Source organism: Pyrgilauda ruficollis, unplaced genomic scaffold (genome assembly GCF_017590135.1).
Source record: "Pyrgilauda ruficollis isolate IOZ18807 unplaced genomic scaffold, ASM1759013v1 scaffold35, whole genome shotgun sequence".
NCBI classification, from domain to species: domain Eukaryota; kingdom Metazoa; phylum Chordata; class Aves; order Passeriformes; family Passeridae; genus Pyrgilauda; species Pyrgilauda ruficollis.
In genome coordinates this window covers 2701180-2727818 of record NW_024524934.1, presented here as the reverse complement: position 1 = coordinate 2727818, position 26639 = coordinate 2701180, and the positions used below count along the sequence as shown (strand labels likewise).

The window sequence follows — 26639 nt, the reverse complement described above, 5'->3', positions numbered from 1 at the left end:
GTCTTTCATATTAATTTATTGAGAAGCAAAAAGAGCACATAGCCTAACTACAGAATGATTCACGCATCACTTAAAAGACATTACAGAACAAAAAATTCCAGGTAGACTCCAGAAGACTAGAATGATATGAATCTTATGACATGACATCGATCACTGGAAAAAAGGCATGTTCATCTTATTTCCTTTTGTTCTGTGGTTATAGCAAAAGCTGTGCTAGTGGAATCTCCAGACAGGCTCTAGAGAAGATTTAAGATGTTGAGTTCTGTAACTGCATAATATGTGATATATGTGAAAGTCATCTTCTAGCCTGTGTTAGAAATGGATACCTCCATAACTTACTGCAAAAAAGTGTTTAGGCTCTCGCCTGTTCTGCCTCATGCTATTTTCATCCTAAGATGAGAGTGTTGGTATTGGATACTTTCTTTTTACAGCTGTATATATTAGAAGAAAAAAGTAGGCTACAGCGTGCATTTAGAGATAAAATTACCACTAGAGGATCTAGTAGCTTCTTGAAAATAGCAAATTATAAAGAGGAACAGCATGAGAATCACCATGTGAGGATTATTTTCTTCAGAATCATTGTAGAATGCAAGCAGCCTACTTGACTTGAATAGTTTTGGTAGTCTGTAGCTTTCATGAAATTGGTTTGTTGCTAATAATAGTCTAAATAATTTTTCACAGTAAAATCGGCACAAGCGACAATGACGTGATCTTGATTAGTCAGCTTTGCTGAAATAGTGTAATCTCCCTGTATGAGAAAAATGCAAAGCAAGAGATTAGCCCGTCAGTACTATATAACTGCTTAAGTTTCTGACTCCTCCTTTTAGAAACAGAACAATTCTTTTCCCATCAAGTTCCTCCAAAACCTTCCTGGTCCAAATGTTTCAGAGGTGGTAAAGGATGTGCCCATATTTTCTGCCAAAATACTCTCCTCACTGACATCAATGCTGACAGCACAAATTGAAAATTAAACAGTACAAGGGAAATGAAATGTTTTGCTGCATTAAAAAAATCCCTTCAAATCTGTAAATTCTGTAAATCTGTAAATTCTCATGACTTATAAGCAAACACAATATGGCCTGTGCTGTTTAGTAACTAGAAAAAGAGGTGCTCAGTTCTCTTACATGGATCTTGTTGTTCAGTGTTACTGATATGAATTTTTATAACAGAGCACGTGGGGGGAAGTGTGTGTATAGATGACTCAATCTATAATGAATTCCTATATAATAAAACAAGAAGTAGTCTGATTTCCAGTTGTGTAGTTGGAAATATGAATTCAGGCTTTGGGGCGAACTTATTATCATTACAGTGCAAAAAAAAAAAAAAAAAAAAAATCTGAACTTTAAAGAAGCCATGGCTATCTTGTATAGGTCAAAATGGCTCTCTCCAGACACTTGGAGAAGCACTGTACAGGGAAGTGACCAAGGTGGCTTTAACAGATTTGGAAGAAGAGGTGAACTAGATTTATTCACTGTGTATTGCTGGCACTGCAGTAATTAATTCTGGGTTTTTTTTGCTGGAGCATGGAGGGGAGCAAAATGCAGGGCAGGAGAGGCTGACAACAGTGATCTCCTCTCTTTGAACCACAGAATGCTCGTGCCCTGTTTAGAGCCCTTCTGGTTGTGGAGTAGAAGAAGGCATGGATAGAATGAGTCTGGCTTCTTGGCATTTTAAAGCAATACCTGGCCTGTGTCCTCACAGAGAGGTTCAAGTTAAGAATAAAATCTAAATTTAGAGAGAGGCCCAACGGCAACATGCTCTTGAGAATAGAGCCTGGTCATAATTCCTGTGTGGAGCGTACAAACATCCCTCAGGCTTCTTGGATGAGGCTGTTCTTTGCAACGAGCAGAAGATGATTGCTGTATGGAATTGTTCCTTTTTTTCAGCATGGGAGGATGGTGTTATTTGCCTGATTGATTAATTATCAAAAGAGGCTTCCTATTCCTTTTCTCACAAGCACATTAACTCTCTAAAAGCTTATAGTTTAATAAGTTTAATGGAAGAGACTTCATAATAACTAATTTCCATTGTTTGTTAGTGATTCGAATTCTTTTTTTCTCCTTCAGAATAATTTTTTTCTTGTGGTGAAAAATGTTATTAAAAGAGGCTTGTGATCAGTCTTGGAGTTTCTGGCTCCAGAAACTAGCTGAAAATTCAGCTAATTTGCCCAGATCTGGAGTTTTACTGGACTGTGTGCATGTTTCTATGGCTTCTTCTTGGTTTAAAGACCTATTCTTCAGTTTGTCTCGAGGCTTTACTACGTAAGTATGTTAGTAAAGCTGCTCCTGGAGCAGCATGATGATTGATGTGAGCTCAGGCACTCCTGTGTGAGACATCAAAAGGCAGAAAGACAGTGTTCAACACAGCCTCTGTGGGTATACCCTTTAGGGAAGCAGGCTGGTTACAGTGGGATAACAGCCTGCATAATGTGAGTCCAGCTCCCTGTGTGAAAGCTTTGGGAAAATGAAGGTCCTGGTTGCTGCTGTCACCAAAGGAAGATTGAGAAATATGAGATGGTAGCACTTATGGAGGCTCGATCCTCCCAGAAGCCAGCTATCCTTGTTATCACCTCTGCAGGTCTTGGCAAGCTCAGTTCTTTGGGACTCATGTCTTTGTTCTTATCCCTGGTCTGATCCTGTTTTCTTTTCCTGCCTGGAGCAATCCAGTGCTGAGCAGATCCCAGACCTCATCTTTGAGCCTCTGACACATATTTTATGTCTGCTGCTGAAGAACGGAGAGCTCATGCTGTGCCTCTCCAAGTAAATCTAAGGGGTATTTGACTGACCACCTGAACTCTATGCTTTTTCAGTGGTGACTGTGATTCTTTCTTTGCTACATTCTCAACAAGATGCCTTGATAATCAAAGACTTTGCCTTCTTCTCTTCAATCCAATCTCTTCATTGTATGCCTCTAAAAAATCCTTTGTTATGTACTGATCAAATATATCTTCATGCTGTGCCCAGTTAAGAGACTGTTGCATTCAGCATTTGAATCTATCTTTTTTTTTGCAGTATGATTCAGTTGAGCTTCTAGCAGACTTAGCTGTGTGTGGAGAAGGCTGCCAGTAAAAAGCATCTGTAATGGATGACCAGGAAATTCAGAGCAGTGCCTAGAGTACTGCCTGTTTTCTCACCTTCCTAAGAAATTATTTTCTTATTTTAGGGCTCCATAAATCCAGAGAAAGTGTTCTTGGCCTAATAACTTGTACCTTCAGTTGCCACCTAGAAGACCTTGGTCTCTCTGCCTGATATCATGTACGTACAGTGGAACATGTTCAATTGAAATAGTATCTAAAATGCCTTTATAGCCAGAGAGGATGAATGAGATCCTCCAAATTGTTCAGTTCACTGAGGACTGAGCAAAATTGCAGCCTTGGTCTCTTGGGAGTCCCCTGGAACTGCTTCTTTTCTTGCTATTTTAAGAGTAAGAGAGGGGGAGCCTACTAAAGAACTCTGTGGCTGTCTGACTTAATGCTGGTACAGACATCTGCTATCCTGAAAAAAAAAAAACTTTGTCACTGGATAGTAGTGCCTCTGTAACTCTTTATAAGCAAAGCCACTTAATTTCATATTGAAAAGGATTATTCATATGAAACACTATCAGATCCAGTGTGCCAGCTGGGGAAGCCTGGAATGTGCTGGGGTGATTGCTGGTAGTCCTCTGACCATACCTCATCTGGGAAGCCCTTCTGCTTAGGAACATAGCTGCAACCAACTTACCTGAGGGATTTCTTTGATTCCCAGTGTGACTGGCCCCTCATAATAGAGATGTTCTGGAAAGCAACAATGGTGATGGGTGGTTAGACATGCAGCACAGGAAGGAAAAAGTCAGCTGATCATAGATTCTTTTTTGGTAGTGGCATTTCAGAGCCTCCAGTGCCAAGTATTATGGAACTGCAAAATGCTCCATACACAGTCCTGCAACAGCCATCTTGAGGGAAGTATCAGGATGAATACTGCCTTATGGGGAAACGCAAGGCAGAGCTTGGGCTCAAGGAGTGTCTGCAGCCGTTGTGAATGGAAAAGGGGGCCACAACCCTTTTGCACAACCAGGTGGGCATTCCTATGTCATCACACATCCTGAAAACGAAAGGGGAGGGAGGGACTGCCAGATTCAAGTCCTTTAGCATGAACTATTAAACACCTGCAGCTGCAGCAATTGAACTGTACTGTTTTGGTAACTTTTAGAAAATCCAGTCTGAGCTGAGCTGTAGGTATGGACTTCTGACTGTTGCTGAACATGACTTTAAAGTGAAAGGAACATGTCTGTCTCTCTGGTGAGGGAGTGTGCAATAAGAAGTTACATGAGGTATTAAATTCATCACAACTGTGTGGTGACTGGAATAGAACCTGGGAGTTCCACCTTCCAATCCTCATCTCCCTAATTGTACGAGGCATGCCTGCTTTTGGCTGTTGAAGAAAGGGCAACTTTGGCATTAATGGAGAGAATTAGCAAGCTGTTCTGCAGTTCCTCCTACTTTTTCATAGCTTACTGGGCCAAATTGTGCAGACTTGACTGAAAATAAAACTTGTAGATGTTTCAGTACTTCAGAATTTCTTGTACAACTTGCCCCACACAAGTCATGGAAAAGTCTAAGAACTGTTTAAGGATTCTTTTTTGTAGGTGTCATGAAATATTCCTTACTTTGACAGTGACAGAGGAGTGTGTCATCGTGTTTATGTGAGTATGTGCTGGCATTTTGATGCTTGTCACTTCTAGAGAGTTTTAGTCTAGTCTCGCTGTTGGTTTAAACTGTTTCTTGTGAAAGGTTGGATAAAAGCTTTGTAACATCTTTAGATTGTATGGGTCCATCTCACAATGCATGGACTTGGAAAACAGTCCACAAAAGTTTTTCCCACAAATGACATGAAATGTTAGTCTTGTAACAAAATTATATGAAACAATGATGACAATAAGATAAACTAGGAAAAGGAGAAACCTGAGATATCACCAGTGTTCTACACCTTTGCATTAATGAGAAGTTTGTTTAATGTAATGCCCTAATGATCGTGGGAGGTGGAGAAGATGCAAAACAACTCAGTGTTGCCCTGAAAAACCTAATCCCAAAACAGAGAACAGAATAAGTATGTCTTGGTTTGTCAATCTCAAACAGATCAGCTATGCTACAGCAATTGTACTGTACTCATTCCCTTCTGCATCCCTGGATAATTCATGTGGACAGCAAAAAGTCTTCTTGTTTTCAGAGAGCAGTCACCATTGCCTCTCGCTTCTGTGCACGAAGCAAGAGCCCAGGAGTCTGACACATCTCCACTGCAGTGAGTGGTGACTCAAAAATTTTAAAAATATAGTACAGCCTACTTCTCAGTTCACAGCTTTAATAGACTCTAAATGGGAATTAAAGGCACTGAAGACTGCATAATGATGAGTGACTCCCCTGGGACTTGAGCTGTGTGTGTCAATGTGATCTAAGGCACATTGGGAGCTGCTCCCTCAGGGAGGTGTGGACCATGCAGTGGTGGGGCTTGTGCTTTTTGTGTCCTTTTGCTCAGTAGAGAGCCTTGCAGGACTACCTTTTCTTCAGTCAACTCACAGCCTAGCAAATCTTGGAGGACAGCACAGAAGAGGGGAGAGGAAACTGGGCTGTGAACAATCACCCAAAGTTCTTCTGCATGGGGACATGGAAGCTTCTCTTGGATCACGTGGCTTGTTAGGATCTCAGTTAGGCTCCCAGAAAGCCATCCAGAATCTAAAAACATAGATGCAGCATTCAGGCTCTGCAAAGCCTGTATTTTAAAATGAAGTAGGTGTCATCAGGCCATAAATTTGCTTATGAAATGATGGCAATGCTAATCTCTCATCTAGTGTAGGTAGAAGCTATTTTTCCCCACACACTTCACTGTGATAAAGTAACTAGATGAATGCAGTCTCAGGCCTCTGCCTCAGCCCACTCTGAGAAGTTTTCCTTGATTGCTCTGATATGTTGTAGCTATGCCTTTGCTCAGTTATCAAAGAAATCACTGCCATGGGCTGTATCAACTTTTAGGGAGCCTTCAAATGTGGAGCAGCAGGTGCTGCTTGTCCAGTTTGAGGTCCACATTTACTGCTTTATGCTTCAGCTTTACCCTTATTTAGCTCTTGGTAACCAGGGGTCTTGCAGTGGTTCACAGCTGCATCATATGGAGCTACTGGAGAAAGTCCAGTGAAAGGCCACTGATATAATTAAGGGACTGGAACATCTCTCCAGTGAGGAGACTGAAGGAGCTGGGACTGTTCAGCATAGGGAACAAAAACATTAAGAGACAGCACATCAATATGTGCAAATACCTGAAATGAGGTTGTAAAAGAGGATGGAGCCAGGCTGTCTCTACTGGTGCCTAGTGGCCAGGCAAAGAGGCAGTGGGCACAAACTAAAACACAGGAGGTTTCTCCTGAGCATTAGGAATGACTTTTTTTTGCTGTGAGGGTGAGTGAGCACTGGCAGAGGTTGCCCAGAGAGATTATAGAGCATCCATCCTTAGATATATCTATAAGCCTTGGTCTGGACATGGTCCTGGGCAACTGGCTGTCAGATGGCCCTGTTTGAAGTAAGTGGAACAGGATTAGATGACCTTCAAATGACTTTCCAACCTCAACAATTCTGTGGTTTTGTAACCAGTCCTTTGGAAAACTCCTGTAACCTTCCTTGCTTCAGTGGGGAGGGGGAAACTATGCTGCTTTGAAATAGGAAAGCAAGGGCAGCTTTCATTTTCAGCTAGTTGAGACCTGTCAGCAAATACTATGGATTCATAAATCTGCTGAATTTTATCATTCATATTCACTTTGGACCATGGAACCCTCCTCAGTGGATCAGGCTTTTCAAAGACCATTCAGTGTTCTAGTTGCATGGGGATTTCTACTATAATTCTAGAAGTGTAAACATCCTCCAAGGCTTGAAGGACTGCAGTTTATCACAGCATCCTTAATATGCATTTTTTCTCCACATATTCATACATTTTTACATTCCTCCATTGAAAGAGGATGAACACATCTGCTGCAGTAAGTATAACTGTCACAAACACTGAGCCTATCTTATTGAAAGAATTCTATGGTCTTCCTAGAGAAAAGCCCAAATATGGTCGCAAAAAATGCGCACACATTTGGAAGAGCACAAACCATGAGTGTATTTTTCCAATTAAATATTCCCCTTTTTCTTTTTTGTCTGCTGGTAATTTATGGTACCTGTCAAACATGCTGTCATCAGTGATTTGCTTTCAGCCCTTTTTCTTATAGATTTATCTGAATTTTTCTGCCTAGAAAATATTTCTATTGTACCACTGAATCAAGGTGATACGACTATAATTATATGACTATAGCAGCTTTTCACTGTTGTTTCTACCATAGGGGACTTAGTCCTTTTCATTGCTAGTGAGCATGCCTTTAGTAGTTTCCAGTCTGAGGCAGAGCTTTCAAATGTGTAAGTAAGAATTTCCTGAGGATTACTTCCAATTACTAGTTATCATTTGTCATGAAGATGCCTCTCCTTCCTGACTAAACACCTATAATGAAATTCTCACTCCTCTTTCTCAAATCTTCCTTTCACTGAAAATCTTTATGCGTTCTCACACTCTTATACTATATAAAGGCCCTGTACATCTGCACCCACCTCTTCCTTTTTCAATGTTTAAAATATTTTTAGAACTTCAATGCTCCATGTTGGAGTTCTTCTAGGACACAATCTTGCACCGATGCAACTGACACACAGCTTCTGTGCTGTGGATGTAGGAATGATGTGAATAACTGCCAGCTATAGTCGTATAGTTGAGTGGGGAAAAACATATGTAAATACACGGCCAGGTGAGAAAGAGTCATTCTTTTTACTGGTGAGGAAAAGGTGAGGTGAAGGGGCTAAGCAAGATGGCCTTGTGTGTCAGCCCAAAGACCTAGCTTTGTGGTATAGCTGTTTTCTCAGAAACAGCTACTTACATTCTCAATGTGATAGCCAGTCTTTTAATTCATGTTATGTTCTCTACTTTTATTCACAAATGCTGTTTTAGAAACTTGCTCACTGTAACACCCACTGAAAGGGACAATAATGTAAAAGAATGGAGGTCTGAAGCAAGGTGGGGAGTTTCTTTATAGTCTGGGGAGTGTGCACAAGGAATTGTGCAAGTGCTCTGATGGTGCCTATGTCAGTTGAGCCCAAAAGAAAATTTGCAGAGGAGGCAGCTGTCTTTCTGTCAGGTAGCTTTGTTTAAGCCTCCAAGCTGTGGTTGGCACATTGCTTAATATTACCCTGGCAGATCTTCCACTCTGATTTTAGTGATTGCATTGGGAAATCTGTTAAATCTTACGTAACTGTTTTCTTTGGAGGAAATGGAGAATAACCAGCATATTCTACTAAAAAAGAGGAAGGCCTAAGTTCACGTTATGCCACAGAGTTTAGCAATTTTGTTGCTGTTCCTAAATAGGCAATGGCAAATTTCCTTGCAAACTTTGAGCTAACAACTTCACAACAGACTTATAGCTCAAAGAAAAAGATCTTGGAATCCTATTTATGAGTCTGAGTGAGCAGTGCCAGACATGACCTTTGGTTAGCAAAAGTAGTAAATACTATATGATTATGATGAACATGAAATCTCCAGCTATTTTAAGTCTTTCCAGCACAGAGAGTATTTCCAGTCATGAAAAAATGGTAGCATTATAGGAGAGCAAATATAAATAAAGAAAAAAAGTAAACTTCCCTCAAATAACTAAGACTTTGCCACATCCGGCTCTTAAAAGTCTCTTTTTATTGTAACTGCTGCTCTGCTTTTCCCCAGAAGTAAGTAAGTGGATCAACAAAACCTGTAGAAGGATGATGTTCTGTCTAATTTTGGGAGAGGGAGGGGCAGGCAATTTTTGGCCTCCTTGTGAAAGACAAGCAAATTCTGTGTAAGACTACATTTAAACCCAGGTCAAGTCTGGCCAGATGTTGGAAATGTTGCCCATAGATCAGGGAAAAAGGGGCTCTCCATGAAAAGCTTCAGTTGAAAGGGCTCTCTGCTCTCCTCTGTCTTAGCAGTCTGCATACTTGGTCATTCACAAGTTATCCTGCCTGCATGGGCATTAGGTCAGATTTACAGCTGTGCTAAGATGGTAAATTATGCCTGAACTGCCTTAAATTGGTCTTCAGCTCAATTCTCTGTTCTAAAACACGGGGTAGATTTGACTGTCAACTAATTAAGAAATACCCCATTTTCAGTTTGAACCTGTCTGAGAAAGTTCACTTCTTTCCCACTGTGACTTAATTACTAAATAAAAACAGCTACTGAATGAGAGGGTGTGTATTAAAAAGTGCATGGCAGATATCTTTGCACTGAAGTAGGGGTACTTCTAAATGAAGATATATAGTATTATTTAAACAACCAACTATGTGCTTATATCATAATGTACTTCAATTAGCAGAAACAATCGCCTGTCAGTTTAAGATTAAGAGACTTGGAAACCCCAGGAGGTTTTGGCTTTGTAGCTTAATGAGTGAATAGCAGTTTGTGCTCAGCTCAGGACTGACTCTACTTCTCCTTAATGTATTCACTGAAGGATGTTATTAAGTGCTTCATCAGAATAAGATAGTTTTTCAGTAGGTCTGTGGGTGGGTTTACTCCTCTTTTAATTCAATACACAATTGAAGAAAATTCTGAATTTAATTTTTTTGTCTATCTGGCTTACAGGATTTACATAATTGGTTGCTTACGCAGCATTTCTCTATTATTCTTTGTGATAGTTTTGTGCAGTGTGAAATGTCTTAATAATTTTCCAGGAACTGTCTTAGCAGTAGTGCTGTGCATGGTCTTTAAACTCATGGCCCTCACACATGAGTTATTTCAGGGTTATCATCTTGAAGATGTGAGTAAGTCAAGGAAAACAGAGCTTCTGTAACTATCTGGTGCTCTGACAATTCAAACTTGTCTGTGGCTCTACTTGTTTTTTATAAAATCAGCCTAAAAAGATGATCATGGTATGAGGGGGATTTAAAAATTAATGGATACATGCTACTGCAGTCCAGAAGCAATACCACAGCTCTTCCAGACATGGCACAGCTAACTTGGCACTACCTAGCCTGGGAGCCTTGAGGTGCCCAGGCTCACCTGGGCCCAGAGATGCCTGGGGGGGTTTTCTGGGGGCAAGCAATAGCATTCTAAACCAACTAGAGCAAGTCTTTGCCAGCTGGCAGTGTGACTGGCACGAGCTGAATTCATCTGACTGCTGCATAGGCACACATTGAACTGAAAGAAGATGCAAACCATAATGGTAGCAAATAGTATCTGGTTCCAAATATCCTTATTCAAGCATATTTCCTCATAAAGTGATTAAAGAATTGCCTTTAAGGACAGGAGGTGTGACTTGCTTAATAGTGAAGAACGTGTTCAGAATGGTTGTTTGTTTGCGCAGCTATTTCTTTTACAGAACTAGCCTTTATTTTTGTCATATTTCTTGCTCACATGACAAGCACATGCCCCTAAATAGGGCTTATGAACCTCCCTCCTGGTGGATGGGGGTCACATAACCACAGTAATTTTTAATGGACTTGAAATCCCATGTGTGTGCAATATTCTGTGATTAAAAGTAAAGCAAACAAACAGGTTGGGGGGAAAAGCAGGCCCTTAAATTAACATGTCTCTGTCCTACTGCGTTCCTGTCACCCACTAACATGCTGCTGAAGTAAACAGAACATAACAATGTATTGGTGCAGTCAAGAGCACAGCGGGCACATCCTGCTTGGAGTATTCAGTAGCCATCAAACACTTAGAGTGCCACCTAAATTACCTCCTTTCTTCTTTCCACAGAAAATAAGCTTAACATGACCCGGCCCGCAAAGCGTCTCGGAGTAGGTTAAGACAGTCTTGCCATTTACGATCATGTCCAGCTTGACATAGAGTTCCTTGATGCTGTGCCCTACACACAAAGCAGAAAGAGAGCTCAGAGAAAGCACAAGAATAAACAGGTTTACTACTTTATTTTGAAAAAAAGATTCTGTTTTTTCCTCCCTGCTGTTTGAGGCATTAGATGTTTTCTCCTCACGGAGGACTCCTGATACACAGAAATCTGTGCTTCAGGCCCTTCAAGGTATATGACAGGGGACATAGTAGCCTTTCTCTTGATTGTTAAATAAACTATACCCATGACCATTTGCTGACTCTGAGGTCAAATGGTGTAGCAAATCTCATGTCCTTACATCTAAACTTTTCTTGTGTTCTTAGCAGAGGGATCATACCCAATGGACCCCGGGAGCAACTTGTGACCTGTAATTGCTGCCTGGGAAAACAGTGACTGGCCTGAGCCAAACCTGTGCCAGGGACATGCTTGGCAGTGCTAGGAGGTTGTCTGCTTGTGCCTGGCTTGTTGACACAGGCAGAGCCAGTGAGGCTACTGGATTTAGATGGAGGTCCTGTACTCTGACTTGTGGGAAAAGCATTTGCAATGTCTGTATTGTGATTTTTTTTTTTTTTTTAATGCTTGTTTACCTTTGCAGCCACCTGAAAACTGATGCTCCCTGGACAAATAGCCCACATGTCTCACAGGAAGGGAGAGCTTTTGCATGCAAGGAAGCATTCCCAGGTGCTAAAAGAAACTTAGCACACAAATTTATTTTCAGCACCAAGAGCATACAGCAGCACTTTCATATTTATGCTCTGGTAGTACAGGATCTAGATGAGCTTGGGGCTCAGGTTTGCAAGAGGTGCCTTTCCTGTGAAAGAACCACAAAGCAAGCTATGGCTAATATTAAATTGTGCACCTTTTATTGCTGATCAGTCATGTGCTGAAGGGTATAATTTCAGCTAGTGCAGGTGGCAAACTGATGGTGCGACTGTTGCCTCAGGCCAGCACTTTCCCAGAATGTATGCCCAGGAGGGACAGAGGGGTGTCCCCACATTGCTCTGTGGGAGTTCATTCAGACCCCTGCCTGCAAGGGTCACAGCCTTGGAAATTTGGTGAGGTAGTGACACAAGAATGTGTGTGAGAGTCAACAATACTCTCCCCAGAAGACTTAGCTATGAAGATGATGAGCTCTAGAGCAGCGCCCCTTGGCTCTCCATGTGTACAAATGAAGAGTAGAAGCTGAATAGGGACTGAAAGCTGATATGACCTCTTCAGGGTGACATATGTAGTCTGAGGCCGAGCTGATAACAGAACTGACATTTTTGTAACCCTGCACAGGTTTTGAAATTTCTAAGAAATGAAGCTCATTCATGTTTTATAGGAGATTGTCACCCTTGCTTACTTCTTAAGATCAGCACTCATGTATGAATTACCTGTGCACAGTGTGAGAAAACAGCAATTCACTTACCTAGGACCGTTGCAGCTCTGATGTCAAAGGTGTGGGTTGCAATATCAGAACAATGGTCAATGCTGAGAGCAAAATCTTGCTGGGGATCTGTTTGAAGACACAAAGCAGTGGGTTACAAGTTTTATCTTTAATGAGATACTGACTGTATATATAATATATAAAATATAGTCGTGTTATAAAAAACAAATTACATATTTCTTAAAAGTTCTCCAAGAAGTGCTTAGAGCTCCCATACCCTGCATTCAATATCTACTTCTGTCCTTCCTGCTCCTTCAGTCTGAAGTGCACTCAGATGATAACCTGGGTGAGGTTAGAATCTACTGTGTAGGAAAATTAACTAAGCTCAAAGAAGGAAAGTTTCCCACAATGCTGGGTGGCCAATACTTATTCAATGGTGAAATCTCAGCACAACTGCTCTTCCCAGACTCTGCACATTGCCATTCTTTCCTCAGCACTGAGGAGCAATTGGTTATGAAGATGTTTATTAATGAATTTGCATCACAAGATGGCTTGGTGAAGCTGATTAGGAAACTGAATTCTGGAGTGGGATGAAAAGTCCAAAACTGAAAATAAAATTGTGTTTACTGAGATACTGCAGCACGTTTTGTTGGATTGGGGCGTCTTTTTTTTTTTTTTTTTTTTTTTTTTTTTTTTTTTTCTGAGTCTGTCATCCTGTGATATTTCTAAACCAGAAAATATTCTACATTTCTCTTTTTCTGGGAGACTTCAGCAGAGCTGTGGGGCCAAAGGCAGGCCTTTGACTGATAATTGTAAAGAACATGATCCTTTCCAATTCCTGCAGTATCCCTTTCTCTGCAAAAAGCTCTAAAACTCTTGTAAAAGCGTAATTGTTTTCCTACCACTTCTACCTTTTCCCTTGCTAGCCTCCATGAGACTTGATGCTGTGCCTGAAGCTTGCTGACATGTCACTCTCTGGTGACAGGCAGCAGCAACCACTGACAGCTCAGCTGCCACAACCACTAGAATGTGCAATTGTTTTCCAAAGCTCTGGCAGGAGGAGAAAGATTTGGCCTATTTGGAAAAATACCTTGAGCCTCAAACTTGCTTTAGGCATAGTTTTGTCCCTCATTATGGCATTCCAGCCAGCCTGTACATCCAACATAGTTCTCTGTGGAAAAAAGAGAAGCAACCGTGGCATGTGCAGAAGCAGCCATAGGCTCCTTGGTTTACACAGATCTGGTAGTGATAAACATAGACTTGGGAACTGAGTTCTGTTTCTAAGTTATTGTTGCTTGAACTAATCTTCTCACTGAGTTGAAAATAACAGGTTGGGAGAATTTTCCTTTGATGCTGTGGTGAAACTTGAGTCGCAAGTGTCCTCTGTGAGGCTGAGCCAGCATCCCCATAGTCTAACCCTGTTTTTGTGGCAGTGCCCCACAGCTGCAGCAGCTGGCAATCAGCAAGCCTGTGTGACCAAAACCTGATTGCTTAGAGGAGATCACAGAATGAATGAAAGTGTTGAGAGGATATGGAGGGCTCTAACTAAGCCAGGCTTTGTGAGCCCACAGATTATCAGTGTGGTCTAACAGCAGAACCCTAAATTTTGGTCAATTAGAATGACTGTTCAAAGAAGGGAGATAAAAAGAACTGATATTTCTAAAGCTCTGTGTCCCTGTGCTGGATTTTGTCCTCCACACCACTAAAGCAGTCTCTGCAGTTGCATAATCTACTTGGGACAAAAACTTAGTGCCTGCAGTTGTTTATCAAGTGTGGCCACAGTCAGAGGGTTGTTTTTCCTCTTTTTTTTTTTTATTCCTGTCAGTTCCAGCTTTGTTTTTGCAGCTTCAGAAGTTGTTGGAATCGGTTAGAAGAGCAGTTTCCTGCTCCAGCTGGAAAGCATGTCAAACTTCTCTTTTCTTCAGGACCGTTGCTCCTGCTTCCCCTCTGGTTTCTACCATCTCTCAGGGCTTGATTTCCACATTCCTCTGGGCTTCTGCTAGAGCCCCTCTTGTTTCTGTTTTGTGTGTGCTGTGATGATAAGGTTCAGGAAGCAGCTGCTCAGATTCAGAGCAATTTGGGCATTGATGCCTACAAATAGTGCTGGTTGTCGAGTTACTAAAATGGTTGATTCTGCAATTTCAAGAGGGAGTTATGGTCAAACATGGCAGTAGAACATACATAATGCCCTTCTCTTTTCAAAGAGACTAGGCTGTACTTTAATGAACAAATTAAATTGTGGCACTAGGGCTAGAATTTGAACTTTGAGTTTAAAATTTCTCAGCAGTAACTGAGTGGAAAGGGTATGTTCATGAAACCAAGATTTTTTTGAAAGCTTGGTCTTCTTACAACGACCCTGATCTCAGGGTTATTTTAGTTTGGATGTCTGTTTATTTCTATGGGTTGAGCTCCTTTGACAGATGACACATTTCATAGCGCATTGTAGCCATGGATGTCTTTTACTGCACTGCTAGTAATGCAGCGTAGGATCCTGACATATCCAGGAGGTGCTGTCTGGTCCTCAGAGAAGAAAGTGTGGAAGCACTCACATGAGGAATTCCAGAAAAATTTGTGAATTGGAGCACTTGGGTATTGTGTTGTTACTCTATTGCTGACAAATGTAAAATTTTCCACTGCCAAAAGAACCCCAATTAATTTTCTGACCATCCTTGTGGAAATTCCTGCTCAGATTTGGCAATCCAACTTTGCAGTCTTAGATACTGTGGCATATATGGGGACCTCCTGCTGAAATCAATTGAAAGAATGGCTGTGTTGCTAAAGCTACGGTGCCAGGGAGTCTGGATTCACAAACATGTAGGGACAAACGTTTCTACTATAAAGAAATTAATGAAACTAGTGGGGTTTAGCTGCATGATAAGTGAAGGATTCTGTAAATTCAGCTGGGCTTTATAAACTAAGGGATTGTGCCATACCCCTCTTTCCTTAAATCGTGAGGAGTCCCTCCTGTGGCCAAGGCAACTCAAGGCAATTGCCGTTTTTGTTTTTCATCTCAGATGAACAACTGTGAGTCACTGTGTGTCTCCTGTGGAGGTTTAATACTTATTCTTCTGTGTTTGCCTCAATCTGAAGTGAGCTGGTTAGACTGAAAAAAAATACATGTTATGTCTTTCACATGTGCAGAGCAATAACATTTACTGTTAGATCTCTAAAACACGTGGGGCTGCCCTTCAGCCTTCCACTTCCCTGCAACGTTTCATGGTGCACAGTACTGTATGTTCCCAGACTTCCCTCCACCTACTCCCTTCAATCTGCTCCCTCTCCCATAATTAAAGCTAGAAACTCTTTAACTGGTTGCAGAATTTTGCTTTTCCAGTTCAGCTTTGATAAATCACCAACACTCATAATGTTGTTGGAAATTTTGCAAACACATTGAGGTTTATCAGTGAAAATCTGCTTACTGAGGGGGAAAAGGGCATTTTTTGTGTATCTAGTGAGAAGGACTTAGGCTGCAACATATTTACAGCTAGCATGAAAGGTGTCTGGAAGCAGAATTTTGACTCAAGTTTCTGTCTAGGCAGTACTAAATTTTGGGCGACTGCTCTGGGAAACGGGAAAGTCTTTGGCTTTGTAAACCATCAATGCACTCCAAGATCTTCCAGACCTGTTATTTGAACATGATGCTGTGGCTGAGGCCTCGCTCCCAACTGTATCTAGCACTAAATGTCCGGCTTGCACTGAAGACTGGCTTCTGTAGTACAATCCTGCTTTGTGAGAGGTGAATTTGGGATGTACCTGGCATCTTGCTACCCATCACCTCTTAGTGCCATGGCTTAGTGCCAGCTGAGCCCATGCATCCCACCACCCATTTCACCCTTCCCCAAGCACCCTGGTGGAGATTTGTTTCTATAATGGCTTGGGATGTGGTTTTCCATGTGCACTGGCACCACAGTGCAAGATTTCAGCCTGACTTACTATTCGAGGTGCGCACAGTGATGGGTTTGGCTGGGTTTTTCTTAGAAGACTGAGCAGGAGCGTGTAGTACAGCCTAGAAGCTCAGATGAGTTCCTGAACATTTTTTTCTTGAGTTTTTTTCCCCTGATTTTTTTCTTGGCAGAAGGTTCATAGGTAAATTAGCTCAGCCATGTTTACAGGAGTGTAATCTCAGTGACAAGGACAACAGATGGGAGCTCCCTTTGGTGCTCTGGTTACTGCAGTTGTGGGACCAGTGGCTCCTGCCCCTGCTGAACATGGGTGTGCACAAAGGCACAGGGCTGTGAGCTGGGCCTGCCTTTACAGCCTCCTGGGAGGGGATCTCCAGAGCACAGGATGGAGTGGACAGCTGGGAATGATAATGTACTAACCCACTGTGGCAATGTCCCTCAGAGCCTGAGCTGCTAGATTGCTAACTGGGCATTACAGAAACTGCATGGCCAGATGGGAAGCACCTGTTCAAGGAATTTTGCTGTGCTGGTGTACAACAGGCTGTCTTTTATTCTTCTTTTTCCCTTCCCCCCTCTCCCCCCTCCCCCAGTCTTTTTAACTATGCTGTACTGGCTTCCCTCTCTTCTGAATCTGCTGTAAAATCACATTGTTTCCATATGACCATGAAAATCAGTGGTATGAGTGAATAGCAGCAGCAAGCAGAGGAGCTTTGCTTGTAAAAGTCCACATCTGTAGGCCTTGGAGTGGTAAGAAGACCCTCCAAACTGGTTAGCTTCAGGTGTTTCAAAATAATATTTCTAGGAGCAGATAAGCCACAGAATGGAATGAAATAGCACAACTGCACTTGGCTAGGGTCAGGTAAGGACAAGCTGGTGCTAGAGGAGATGGAAAATAGCACAAGGAAGAAACATTTAGCAATTACTCAATACTCCTCACCTTCAAAGCTCTTAATAAAATTAAATCATTAGTCTTTACAACATTCAAGGTGATGAAAGGAGAAAGAAAGAATGAGGAACTGTTTGGGATTTCAGGCTTTATGTATTCGTTCAACAATTTCCCTTTAATGTCTATTTAAATGAATTAACCTGAATGCTCAAGGTTATATTTGACACTGGAATCTACTTACAGGATAGTGAGGAGGAAGCATCAGGTGAATTAGCAACTCTCTGGTTTATGCATCTGCATCTCCCTGAGCACTTTCAGTTTAATGAACTTGCCTTTGGGCCTGCCTTCACCACATGCCACTGCCACATCCAGACATGTCTGGGAGGGGCAGAGTGACCCTCTGTTCAGAGGAGAGCAGAATAAATTGTGAGACTTCACTGACTGTGTCTACCTTATCATCAGAATGCTTCATCCCAAGACATTTGCCTTAGTCAGACCAGCTCCAGGCTTTTGCCTAATTCAGACTGGAATTCTGGCCTAGTTCAATTCAGTCACTCTGGCCTCATTTGCAGAAGTCACTGTATGTTTTATCACCTAAACTTTTCTGGCTTGCTTAGGCAACATAGAGGAGACGGAATAGAGAAGATTAGAGTTTGTGTATCCTTAATGTCCTGGGGTTACAGACTGTGGGAGTTCCCCTTTGCAAACAGCACTATCAACTTGTGGTTTCTGAGGTTGCTTAAACCCAAACCTCCAAAGCTTTTGGAGATGTCCAGTGGCATGAATAACTCTACTTACTTTTTGATAAAACTTACATGGCTGTAGAGGGAAGCCTGAAGATTTGGTTTCAGTATAATCTATAAACTAAAAAAGCCCAGGACACTAGCAAAAGAAATTTAAAATGTGACTTAAAAAAAAAAAAAAAAAGGGGTTTATAAAAGTTAAATAATCCCAAGTCCTCTCCCAATAATACTGAACACTGGTAATGCATAGAGCATGTTTCTTGGTTAGATTAAGGCACAGGCATTACTGGCTGATGCTTATGACCTTAGTTTTGGAGCAAGGTAATTTCAGTGTCTTACAAAATTAGTTTAAATAAAAGACAAAGATTTTGTTTCTTGGTATTTCAAATAAAACTCATTGTGAAGTACAACTGTTGTTCAAATGTGCAAATATTAAGAAACAGTAAATTAGAAGGCTTCTCCAAATATCAGGTGGAGAAGAGAGGAAGAGATTTTGTGGCACCAGGCTGATGTGATGAGGTGGAGGGAAGCCCCTGTGAAGACAGAAGGTGTGAGGGGCTCTCTGCAGGTGCAAGGCTGTATTTGGGGATGGGGGTGTCACTAGCATGCATAAGGCAGCCTTGTCAAAGAAATGCCCTGGGTCTCCCTGCCTTTTCCTCCCTGAACCACCTTTCCTGAGAGCAAGCTTTTTAGGGCTGTTGGCTGAGGCTTGAAGTATGCTCAGTATCTGAAGGCTCTTTCCTTTCTTTTGCCAGAGGTGGTATTTGGAAAGGGGGGGTTTCTGTGCTTTGTGTGGTATGACAAAGCTTTATCCAAGCCTGTTTAAGAGGACAAAACTGAAAGATGCAGGCTTTGAGAGATAGCACATACAGATCTGTACTTGATAATCCTGATTTGTCCTAGTTAGCTTGAGAGAGAAAGGCAGACAGGGCAGGCTTCAACTACAGCAGTGTAACAAGAAAATACTGCATTAATCTGAGCCCAGCAGGGCCTGTATTAGAGAGAGAAAGTCTTTGTTCTTCTGTTGGTGAGAAATCATGCACTGGATGAAGAAGATGCTTACAGTAACTGCCTGTATTCCTAATCAGAGCTGTCTCTTCCCTCTTCAATGTGTTATTTTTTTAAATAACTTTTTCATGGCGCTCTACTTGAGACTGAGATCTCTGGACATCAGTGCTTGCCAAAATGACTGGGGATTCACAACAGACTTTCAGAGTTGTGTCAGAAATAGAACCAAACGTTGCTGGAAACTGCCCTGCTGTCAGACACATGCCATGCTCTGGGATAGCAGCTATACTGCTGATTATACAGAACAGTAATCAGCAGCATATAAATGGGCTAAGTGTTCCCATTTTCCCATGATGGGTTTAAATCCACTACAGAAGCATGGCAGTAAGCTACAGTTGGAATGGCATGCACCCTCTGCTGAGGAAACTAGCTGGGTTCCCCCCTGCCTGATCACCTCTGGATCATTTGACAGGAGCCATCTATCTTCAGGTGAAGAGGAAACTGAAGCATTGAATTAATTTGTGGTAGTTTTCAAAATGCTAGCTTTTGGCAACTAGAAGCTCTCCTAAGTCTAAAAGCAGCATCTGGAACAGACAAAGGGTTTTGATTAGGTATGTGGTGAAACTGTCAAGGGCATTTGGACATCTTGTCTATGCTGACCACTGTTTCTCCCTACTTTTAGGTTGCCTCCTTAAAGTTGGTTCAGTGACACCAACACACAATAATGTTGATGTAGTTTTTTCATTTTGAGCTGTTAATTTTTCTTAGCGTACTTTGGATGTTTTTCCTGATGGATATTAAATTGGTGTGAGTGTCTGATCTTCTGCCTCTATTTGCTAAACTGTAAGAATAGTAGGGTCCAGATATATTTTGGGGCCTTGATGACAGCTTTAGGTGAGATGATGTGGCAATGTCAAGAAGGTGTAGCAATGCTTTATTGCTTAGAGGCTTAAAGAGAAAGCTTTGCATAGGAGCACATATCATCAGCTGTGGTTTGTTCTTGCTCCTGACTTTATGCAGTTAATGTACCTTTTGATAATTTCTGCTTTATGTAGTACAGGAGCTAATCTCAATTTTTTATCAAATTGTTAAAATGGCTGTGACTCACCTGTTTAGTGTATTAGAGTGCTCCATCCATAGACTCAGATTCAGTATCTAATAGCGAATGACAGTATTGCCTTGCCACAGAATTTCTTGACTGTAATGTAATATACCATTTTTTAGTATGTCTCTTCTATATGTTTCCAAAGGGGAGAACATATTTTTCTATAGCTTGCCTTCTGAGCTGTTACCACTCATCCTTACATTTACCTTAGTGACTCAGTGACTACAACAACCAAAGATGTGGCAAAAGTGAGTAGGTGTAAAACATGCCAACCAGTTTAGATTTATCAGCTGGAGATAAGCAGGAGAGGCTGTCACACATAAACAACCCTCTTTTGCAGTCCATGGTGCAGGACCTTAATTGATTTGGTGAAGAATTTGGCTCTGTGAGGAAACCACTGAGAACTAAATTAGATGGGAGAATTTAAAGCCTGGTGGGAGAAGTTCAGCTGAGGTTAATTTGCTCCACTACTAGTCTCACTGAAAGCATTAATATTGATTTTACGGAAAGATTTAAAGTCTAGGTACTGAATCTAATGTTTTTGCCAGAGTACCTTGGAGGTATGAAATTGTCTCCTGCTCCTCTATGTCATTTACTTTTTAAAACTTACTAAGTACTCTCCCCTCTGAAAGAAGGATAAAATGATGTTCAGAATCACCTCAAGAGTTCACATAGAAAAAGAAAGTTTAAATCCTCTAATGAGATGTAGAGAACGAAATAGATGGGATAGTTTTAATTCATGGAGGGACCAAAATTTTAAAAGAAGATTTGCATGTGCACTCATAACTATGCTACCTTGATTCTGATGATAGTTTAAGTTTGTTAGTATCTGGTGCCAGAAATATACATGTACACATCTGGTCTTCCCCTTGGAATAAATAAGTTATACCAGATAAGTTCAACAGCAAAGCTATGACAGTAAGATGGCTCGGACAGAGTAAACAAACAAAAAATTGTTTTCAAGTGGAATTCTTAAGTTCTTTGATTGTTTTCCCATTAGCAATCTATGCAACAAAAGATCAGAGGGGAGTGAGTGTCATGTGGCTTTAAATAATTTAGGAGCAGAAGCAATTGCTGGAGACTGTTTGAGGGAAATAAATAAATAAGTCCAAGAGAAGCATCTGGCTCAATCTGTCTGCCGAAAATCCAAAGAATAATGGAAAAAGAACCTCTTTTTACCAAGTGTCTAGAAGAATTTTTGCCCTGAAGAGGCAGGAGTGAGAACTTTTTCACAGACCTTTCTTTCCCAGCTGAAACTATCAGATTACTTACATCCTTTAAGTAAAGAATATAAGTGTGGTCATGGAAGGAAAAGGACTAGTTACATTGGTTGACATAGAGAACAGAAGGTGATATGCTGTAAAATTAGTGCTGCAGTGATGCCAATTTAACAGTACTGTTTACAAGTTGGTATGGCTGATTGAACAGGTGTATTTTTAAAAATACACCTGATGTTACAGGTGTATTTTTAAAAAAGGAACAAGTGGAATTTAAGAAAAATAGTATCTTTGATCTCTCAGTATGTAGGAGAAAGTATAATGAGTGTGTGAGGGGGACCCTAGTAAGCCTGAAATGCTTCAGAAAGGACAGACAAATCATCAGGAAATTGTGAGCTAATTGGTCTCTGTCTCCACTTGTTTTATTTTAAGCACTGAAAAGTTCCCTCAATACAGAGTTTAACAGGAGCATGTCTGTAGTGCACTATCTGACCAGAGTGGGTTCTACACCCTGTTGAGTTCAAGGGGCCATTTTAACAAAGATCCAAATCTGAGCTCACACATTTAAAGAAAAGCCATACAAATGAGAGTTCCTCTATCCATGAATGCAATTTAATCCAAGTGTGTACTGAAGTGGGCAGTGCTACTCTCTCCTATTGCACCACTGGAGGCCAGGAAAAAGGTTTATAGAAATGACACTGCTTCAAGTGTGACATAGAACTATGCAAGCAAACATGGAGCTCACTGGACATAAGTTCAGCATGACCTTCCTCTGTTTTGCAAGAGGCATTGTCATGTAAAAACAATTTCCTAGATGACCAGATTTCCCTGGTTCTTTGTCTAGCAGAATGAGTTATAACAAATGTTTACCCATATTCCTATATATGTTTTATTATTTTAAAATTTGTAGCTATACAGATATAAAACTTATGAAGGGTGCAGCCAATTTCATATTTAATTCAGAAGGTTGAAATGAATACTGATTGTTTGCTCCTTCTCCTGAAACTTTAATGGCTATTAACCTTGCTTCAAATGAAAAACAGAAGAAAAAGAAAACAAAATCAGATATGAATTAGGGAAAAATTGTTTGTCTATATTTAAAAATCTCATGTGGTCTAAGCAGTGTTTTATATAGTCTTGGGAATATTTCTGAAGATGACACCTTTAAATACTACTACTTTGACTCTTCTGAAGAGCTCCCTGAAATTCCTTGTTATTTATTCCAGTGCACAGAAAACAGACTCCTTAATCGTTGATGGTGTCCATACCCTTTTTTAGAGCCTTCTGTCTTATCAGTGTTTGTTTCTAAACTGTAAAGAAACCTACAGTTTCAGGCAGTCGGCAGCTCTAAGGTCTCCCAGGTCCTAATCTATAATAATTAAATAATAAATAATCTATAATAATTAAAATAATTTAATTAAATAATCACCAAACTTGCTGGTCAAAACAAAAGCAAGCATTCTAAAGCACTGAAGTGTTAATATAGGCCCACCTAACATTCCAAGAAAGAGCTGTAAAAATCGTTGGAAAATATTCTTTGTGTGTCTGCAGGAGCAATCACGTGCTTTCCCTTATGAAGGGGGGTCCCATTTGAACACTACATATTAAGAATGTTTCCATGGCTAATTAAGACAATTAGGCTTTACATGAATGATCTAGAAGCAGGTGCTGGTAGATGTGTTAGGGAGTTATGATCTGTTGTCTCTGACTGCATTGCACTTTGCACTTCCAAGTGGATGCCTATTACTCAAATAACACTGGAATCTGCCCAAAGCACTTTGTTACCATTGCCTACCTGCCCTTCCCTTCCCAGACAATTGCCTTTTATAAAGTAGCTAAAAAGATCAAAAGCATTATTACAGTGAAATTAAAAGGGGTAGAAATTGGTCATTTATGTAGCAGGTTCTTTTCATGTCTGTGCATAGACTTGCCAATTACTGTTCTCTTTTCTCAGTCAGAGATATTAACCTGTGCTTCTTTTATCTCAGGATCTCTGCCCAGGTTTCTAAAGTGAATTGTGGTCATTTGAAATCTTCCTTCATTTTTGTCACTTGTTCCTGGGAGGAAGAGTGGCCCTAATAGGAAATGTCTTGCTATTTATAGGCTGTCTCGGTGTTATGTCTCCTGCGGTTACATGGAGGAGGCAGCATGCTGTCTATTTACTCTACCTTTAGACCACCTGCCTCTCAGCTTGATTTTCTTACCATGGACTTGCTGGTGAGATTTTTTTGTCTGATTACTTTTTTACAGTTGCATTATTCTGATCACTAGTATCTTGTCTAACCCCTTCTTTTGATGCATGACTTGGAGTCCTGGTTACAGAACATTTAGTCTGATGTAGCTGAGTGGGAATGGGGATGTCATCTATAGGATCCAGAGCATAGGCTGAGGCTGGGGGCCTGATGCATGCCTGTATCTTATGTGCTATAGGAGCAGGATGCAGCTAGAGCAATTGCTTGTGACCAGCAATTTCAACTTACTCCTGGGTACCGGAGATGGCTTAAATTTCTCAGTTATCCACCTAAACTTCTCTGTTGCATTAATCACAGTTATATTAGCCCATATTTTTTAATTTAGTCAGATTTTTACTGTGTTATAGGAGAGGATTTGATAAACAGCAAAGCAAAAATGGGTACTTGTCTCCTCTTTAGATGCTCAAACTGAATTCTAATAATTTGTTGAGAGAGGTCACTGAGCTCCAGAAACAAGTTGTGAAGTACTTGGTAAAAATTCTTTTAACATCCTTATATTTTACTTGATTCAATCCTAATTCCCTGGTAGCATCCTAGAGTCTATAGTAACAACATTAGAGGTGAAATTGTCACCCTTGAAGCCAACAGGGCAATCCTTTACCCAAGATTTTGTACTTGTTACCTCACTGTGGCTCCTGTTATCCCCTAAATGGGACATCCTCTGATATCTTCAGCGGAGCAGGAAATACCAAAAGGATTTCTCAGACTGGAGGGACATATGGGGCAGTATTCCTCTGAAATAGCTAAAGGGTGTGGGCAGTTGCCTAATATCAACTCTGCAGTTGCTGCCATTACAAATTTGTTATGAGAAGGTTTGATGGGAAAGGGTCTCGTCAAACACTAACAAGTCTGTGTCCTCCTGGGTGAGAACAATCGGCAGGACACACGAAAAATTGAGTTATGGTTTACAGAGAAATAAAGTAGGGACAAAGCTGCCCTTCTCCTGAAAGGGTGATCAGCACTTTGTGCACCACTGTGAGCTTGCCAGTGAGCTCAGTAAGGACAGGCCCTTCTCTGAAGCAGATGTGCACTAGTGTACTTGGATTGATCCTCCTGACCTGTAGATTTTGGGGCTCGACCCAAAGCACCTTAAATTCTTCTCCGTTATGCAAACTGCTGGATTATGAACTGCATCTGCAGCATTGCAGATGGTATATCCTGGGCTGATGCTACACATGTGGTAGCCTCTGGAAAAAGGCAAGGCAGGACATTGTGATGGCAGTTGTGAGTTGCCTCAACTTGAATCTGACAGAGCAGTAGGGGAGAAAGGAACCTGACTTCAAACAAGGCATCTTATATAATTCTTGCATTGTTTCCACATCTATGTAATCTTTTCATTCCCATAGCTGTGCCCAGGAGAACAGAAGACCACTCTAAGTGGTGGGACCTGACCTTTATGATCTCTGGCTCGTGCTTCTCAAGCTGTGAATTCCCCCTGAATGAATGTATCTCTTGTCTTTCTGTTCATGGCAAACCAAAGGAAGTGACAGAAACAAATGACTCTAAACAAATGCATATTGTTAGCTAGGCCAGTGATGTGCACAGTAAGAAGCAACATTTAACTGGCACATGCCAGCGGACAAATTCATCATGCTCTGAATTCACTCAGACTGTAGCCTGTGTGTCTCTGTGTCAAGGCATCTCATGCTGACTGAGACCTGTTGAGGGAACAGAACTCACGCAACAAATTTTTTACTAAAATGAAGGCAAAACCAAAGTCTGTATTCAATATCTAATTAAATATTTTCTTAATGCATTATACCCATTTATAGAACGTGAAGCCTGACTTTAGTCCCGCTGGGAGCAGGCCAGTAAAGAATAGCATGGCAAATATTTATTTACTTCTCTTGTCCCTCACTGGCTTTATTTTAATGGGTGTGCAAAAACGCATGAAAGCTACAGGCGAGGAAAAGCCCCCGGGAAAACCCTTTGTAACTGGATGAATTGGAAAAACAAACTCTAGGGTGCTCATTTGCCATGAATCGCTTTTCAAATCACGTGCAGAAAATGAATGAGGCGTCTGTGAATCTAATTCCCTTTGTCCCAGTTGTAAAGCAGATCAGCACAATAGGCAAGGCACACGGCCAGCAAAGCAAGAGGTGGAAAGCAGGCACCATTCAGTGAATTCATTTTCAGTCAATTCCAGTGTCGCTTGCTCCTTTTCTTTTCTACAGATTTAAAGAACAAACAAAACCCTGTGATCCTTGGGAAATGCCTCTGGTAAGGGCTGCTGCTGAAGTCTCACTAAGCGCAGTGGCAATGGCAGAGAACATGAATCCTTCCCACTGTCACACTGGGTCCCTTGTCATTCCTAGTGGGAGGACAGGAAGCACATCACCACAGCCTCATCGCACATTAGCAAAGCAACAGATCAGTGCATTGAAGAGCCTGTTTCATCCCAGGGGTAAAAAAGTTAAAGACCTAGGGTCTTCTTATTTTTTTTTTTAACTTAACTTCAAGATAAAGATCTTAGTCATCTCTTTCATGCTAAACTGGGTTTTTCACAGTGGTTTATTATTCTGAATTGTTACATTATTTCCTCTTTATTATCTTCTGAATACAGTTAGGTATGTGTGTGTGTGAACCAAAACCAGCTGTACTTGAAACACGAAAAATATTTTAGATGTGAAACCCAGCACAGGTTTGGGAGTGTAACCCTTCTATTCACTGCCTGGCTTTATAAGCATCTCTCACTGCATATAAGAAAAACTCTGTTGAGCAGCTAAAAGGAAAATGGAAATGTAAAAAAATCTCACCGCAGCTTTTGTAATATATTTCCAAGTTGTCCTCTTTGCAGACTGTGTGCGTAGGCCACTGTGTGCTGGCATTGATGTAAAGCAGGAGTAAGATGAAAAGAAGAGCATTTGATGTCTTCATGGTGGTGGTGGTAGTTTGCAGGATCACTTCTGTCTCTTGCTAACACTCTGGAGGGAGGTGTTCCTTCCTTTCTCCAAGGGACACGGGACTTATAACATTCGTGCCTGCAAAAAGGTTAAGTGAGCCAGTGCAGCCTCAGCTTCCCACAATGCGGTATAAACAAGAGGCTAATCAGAATTGGAGGGTGTTATTTCCGTGTACTTCGACTTCTGCTTTCTGCTTGGTGTTAAACTAATGACAAATGAGCTAATCACACCTACTCACTGCCCGGCATAGTCCTGCCTTGGTGCCTGCTGGAACAATGCGGCAATGTGTTTATTTCTGCCCCTGCTGCCAGTTTCTTCCCTTGAAGTCAAAGCATTTGGGACAAAACTTCAAACAGGCTTATTTTGCAGCCTTCTGGCTGAAAAAAAGTTGCAATCC

General features: G+C 41.2%; 1 protein-coding gene across 1 annotated transcript; it reads right to left on the bottom strand.

The window, feature by feature from the left end:
* On the bottom strand, window positions 1-26407 carry LY86 (lymphocyte antigen 86). Its single transcript, XM_041475493.1, has 5 exons — window positions 26096-26407; window positions 12269-12355; window positions 10747-10875; window positions 3720-3772; window positions 1-748 (listed from the first exon to the last, which is right to left on the bottom strand). Exons 1-5 carry the CDS (start codon window positions 26214-26216, stop codon window positions 653-655), a joined length of 486 nt encoding a protein of 161 aa, XP_041331427.1. The 5' UTR covers window positions 26217-26407; the 3' UTR covers window positions 1-652.
* Window positions 26408-26639: the final 232 nt, after the last annotated feature.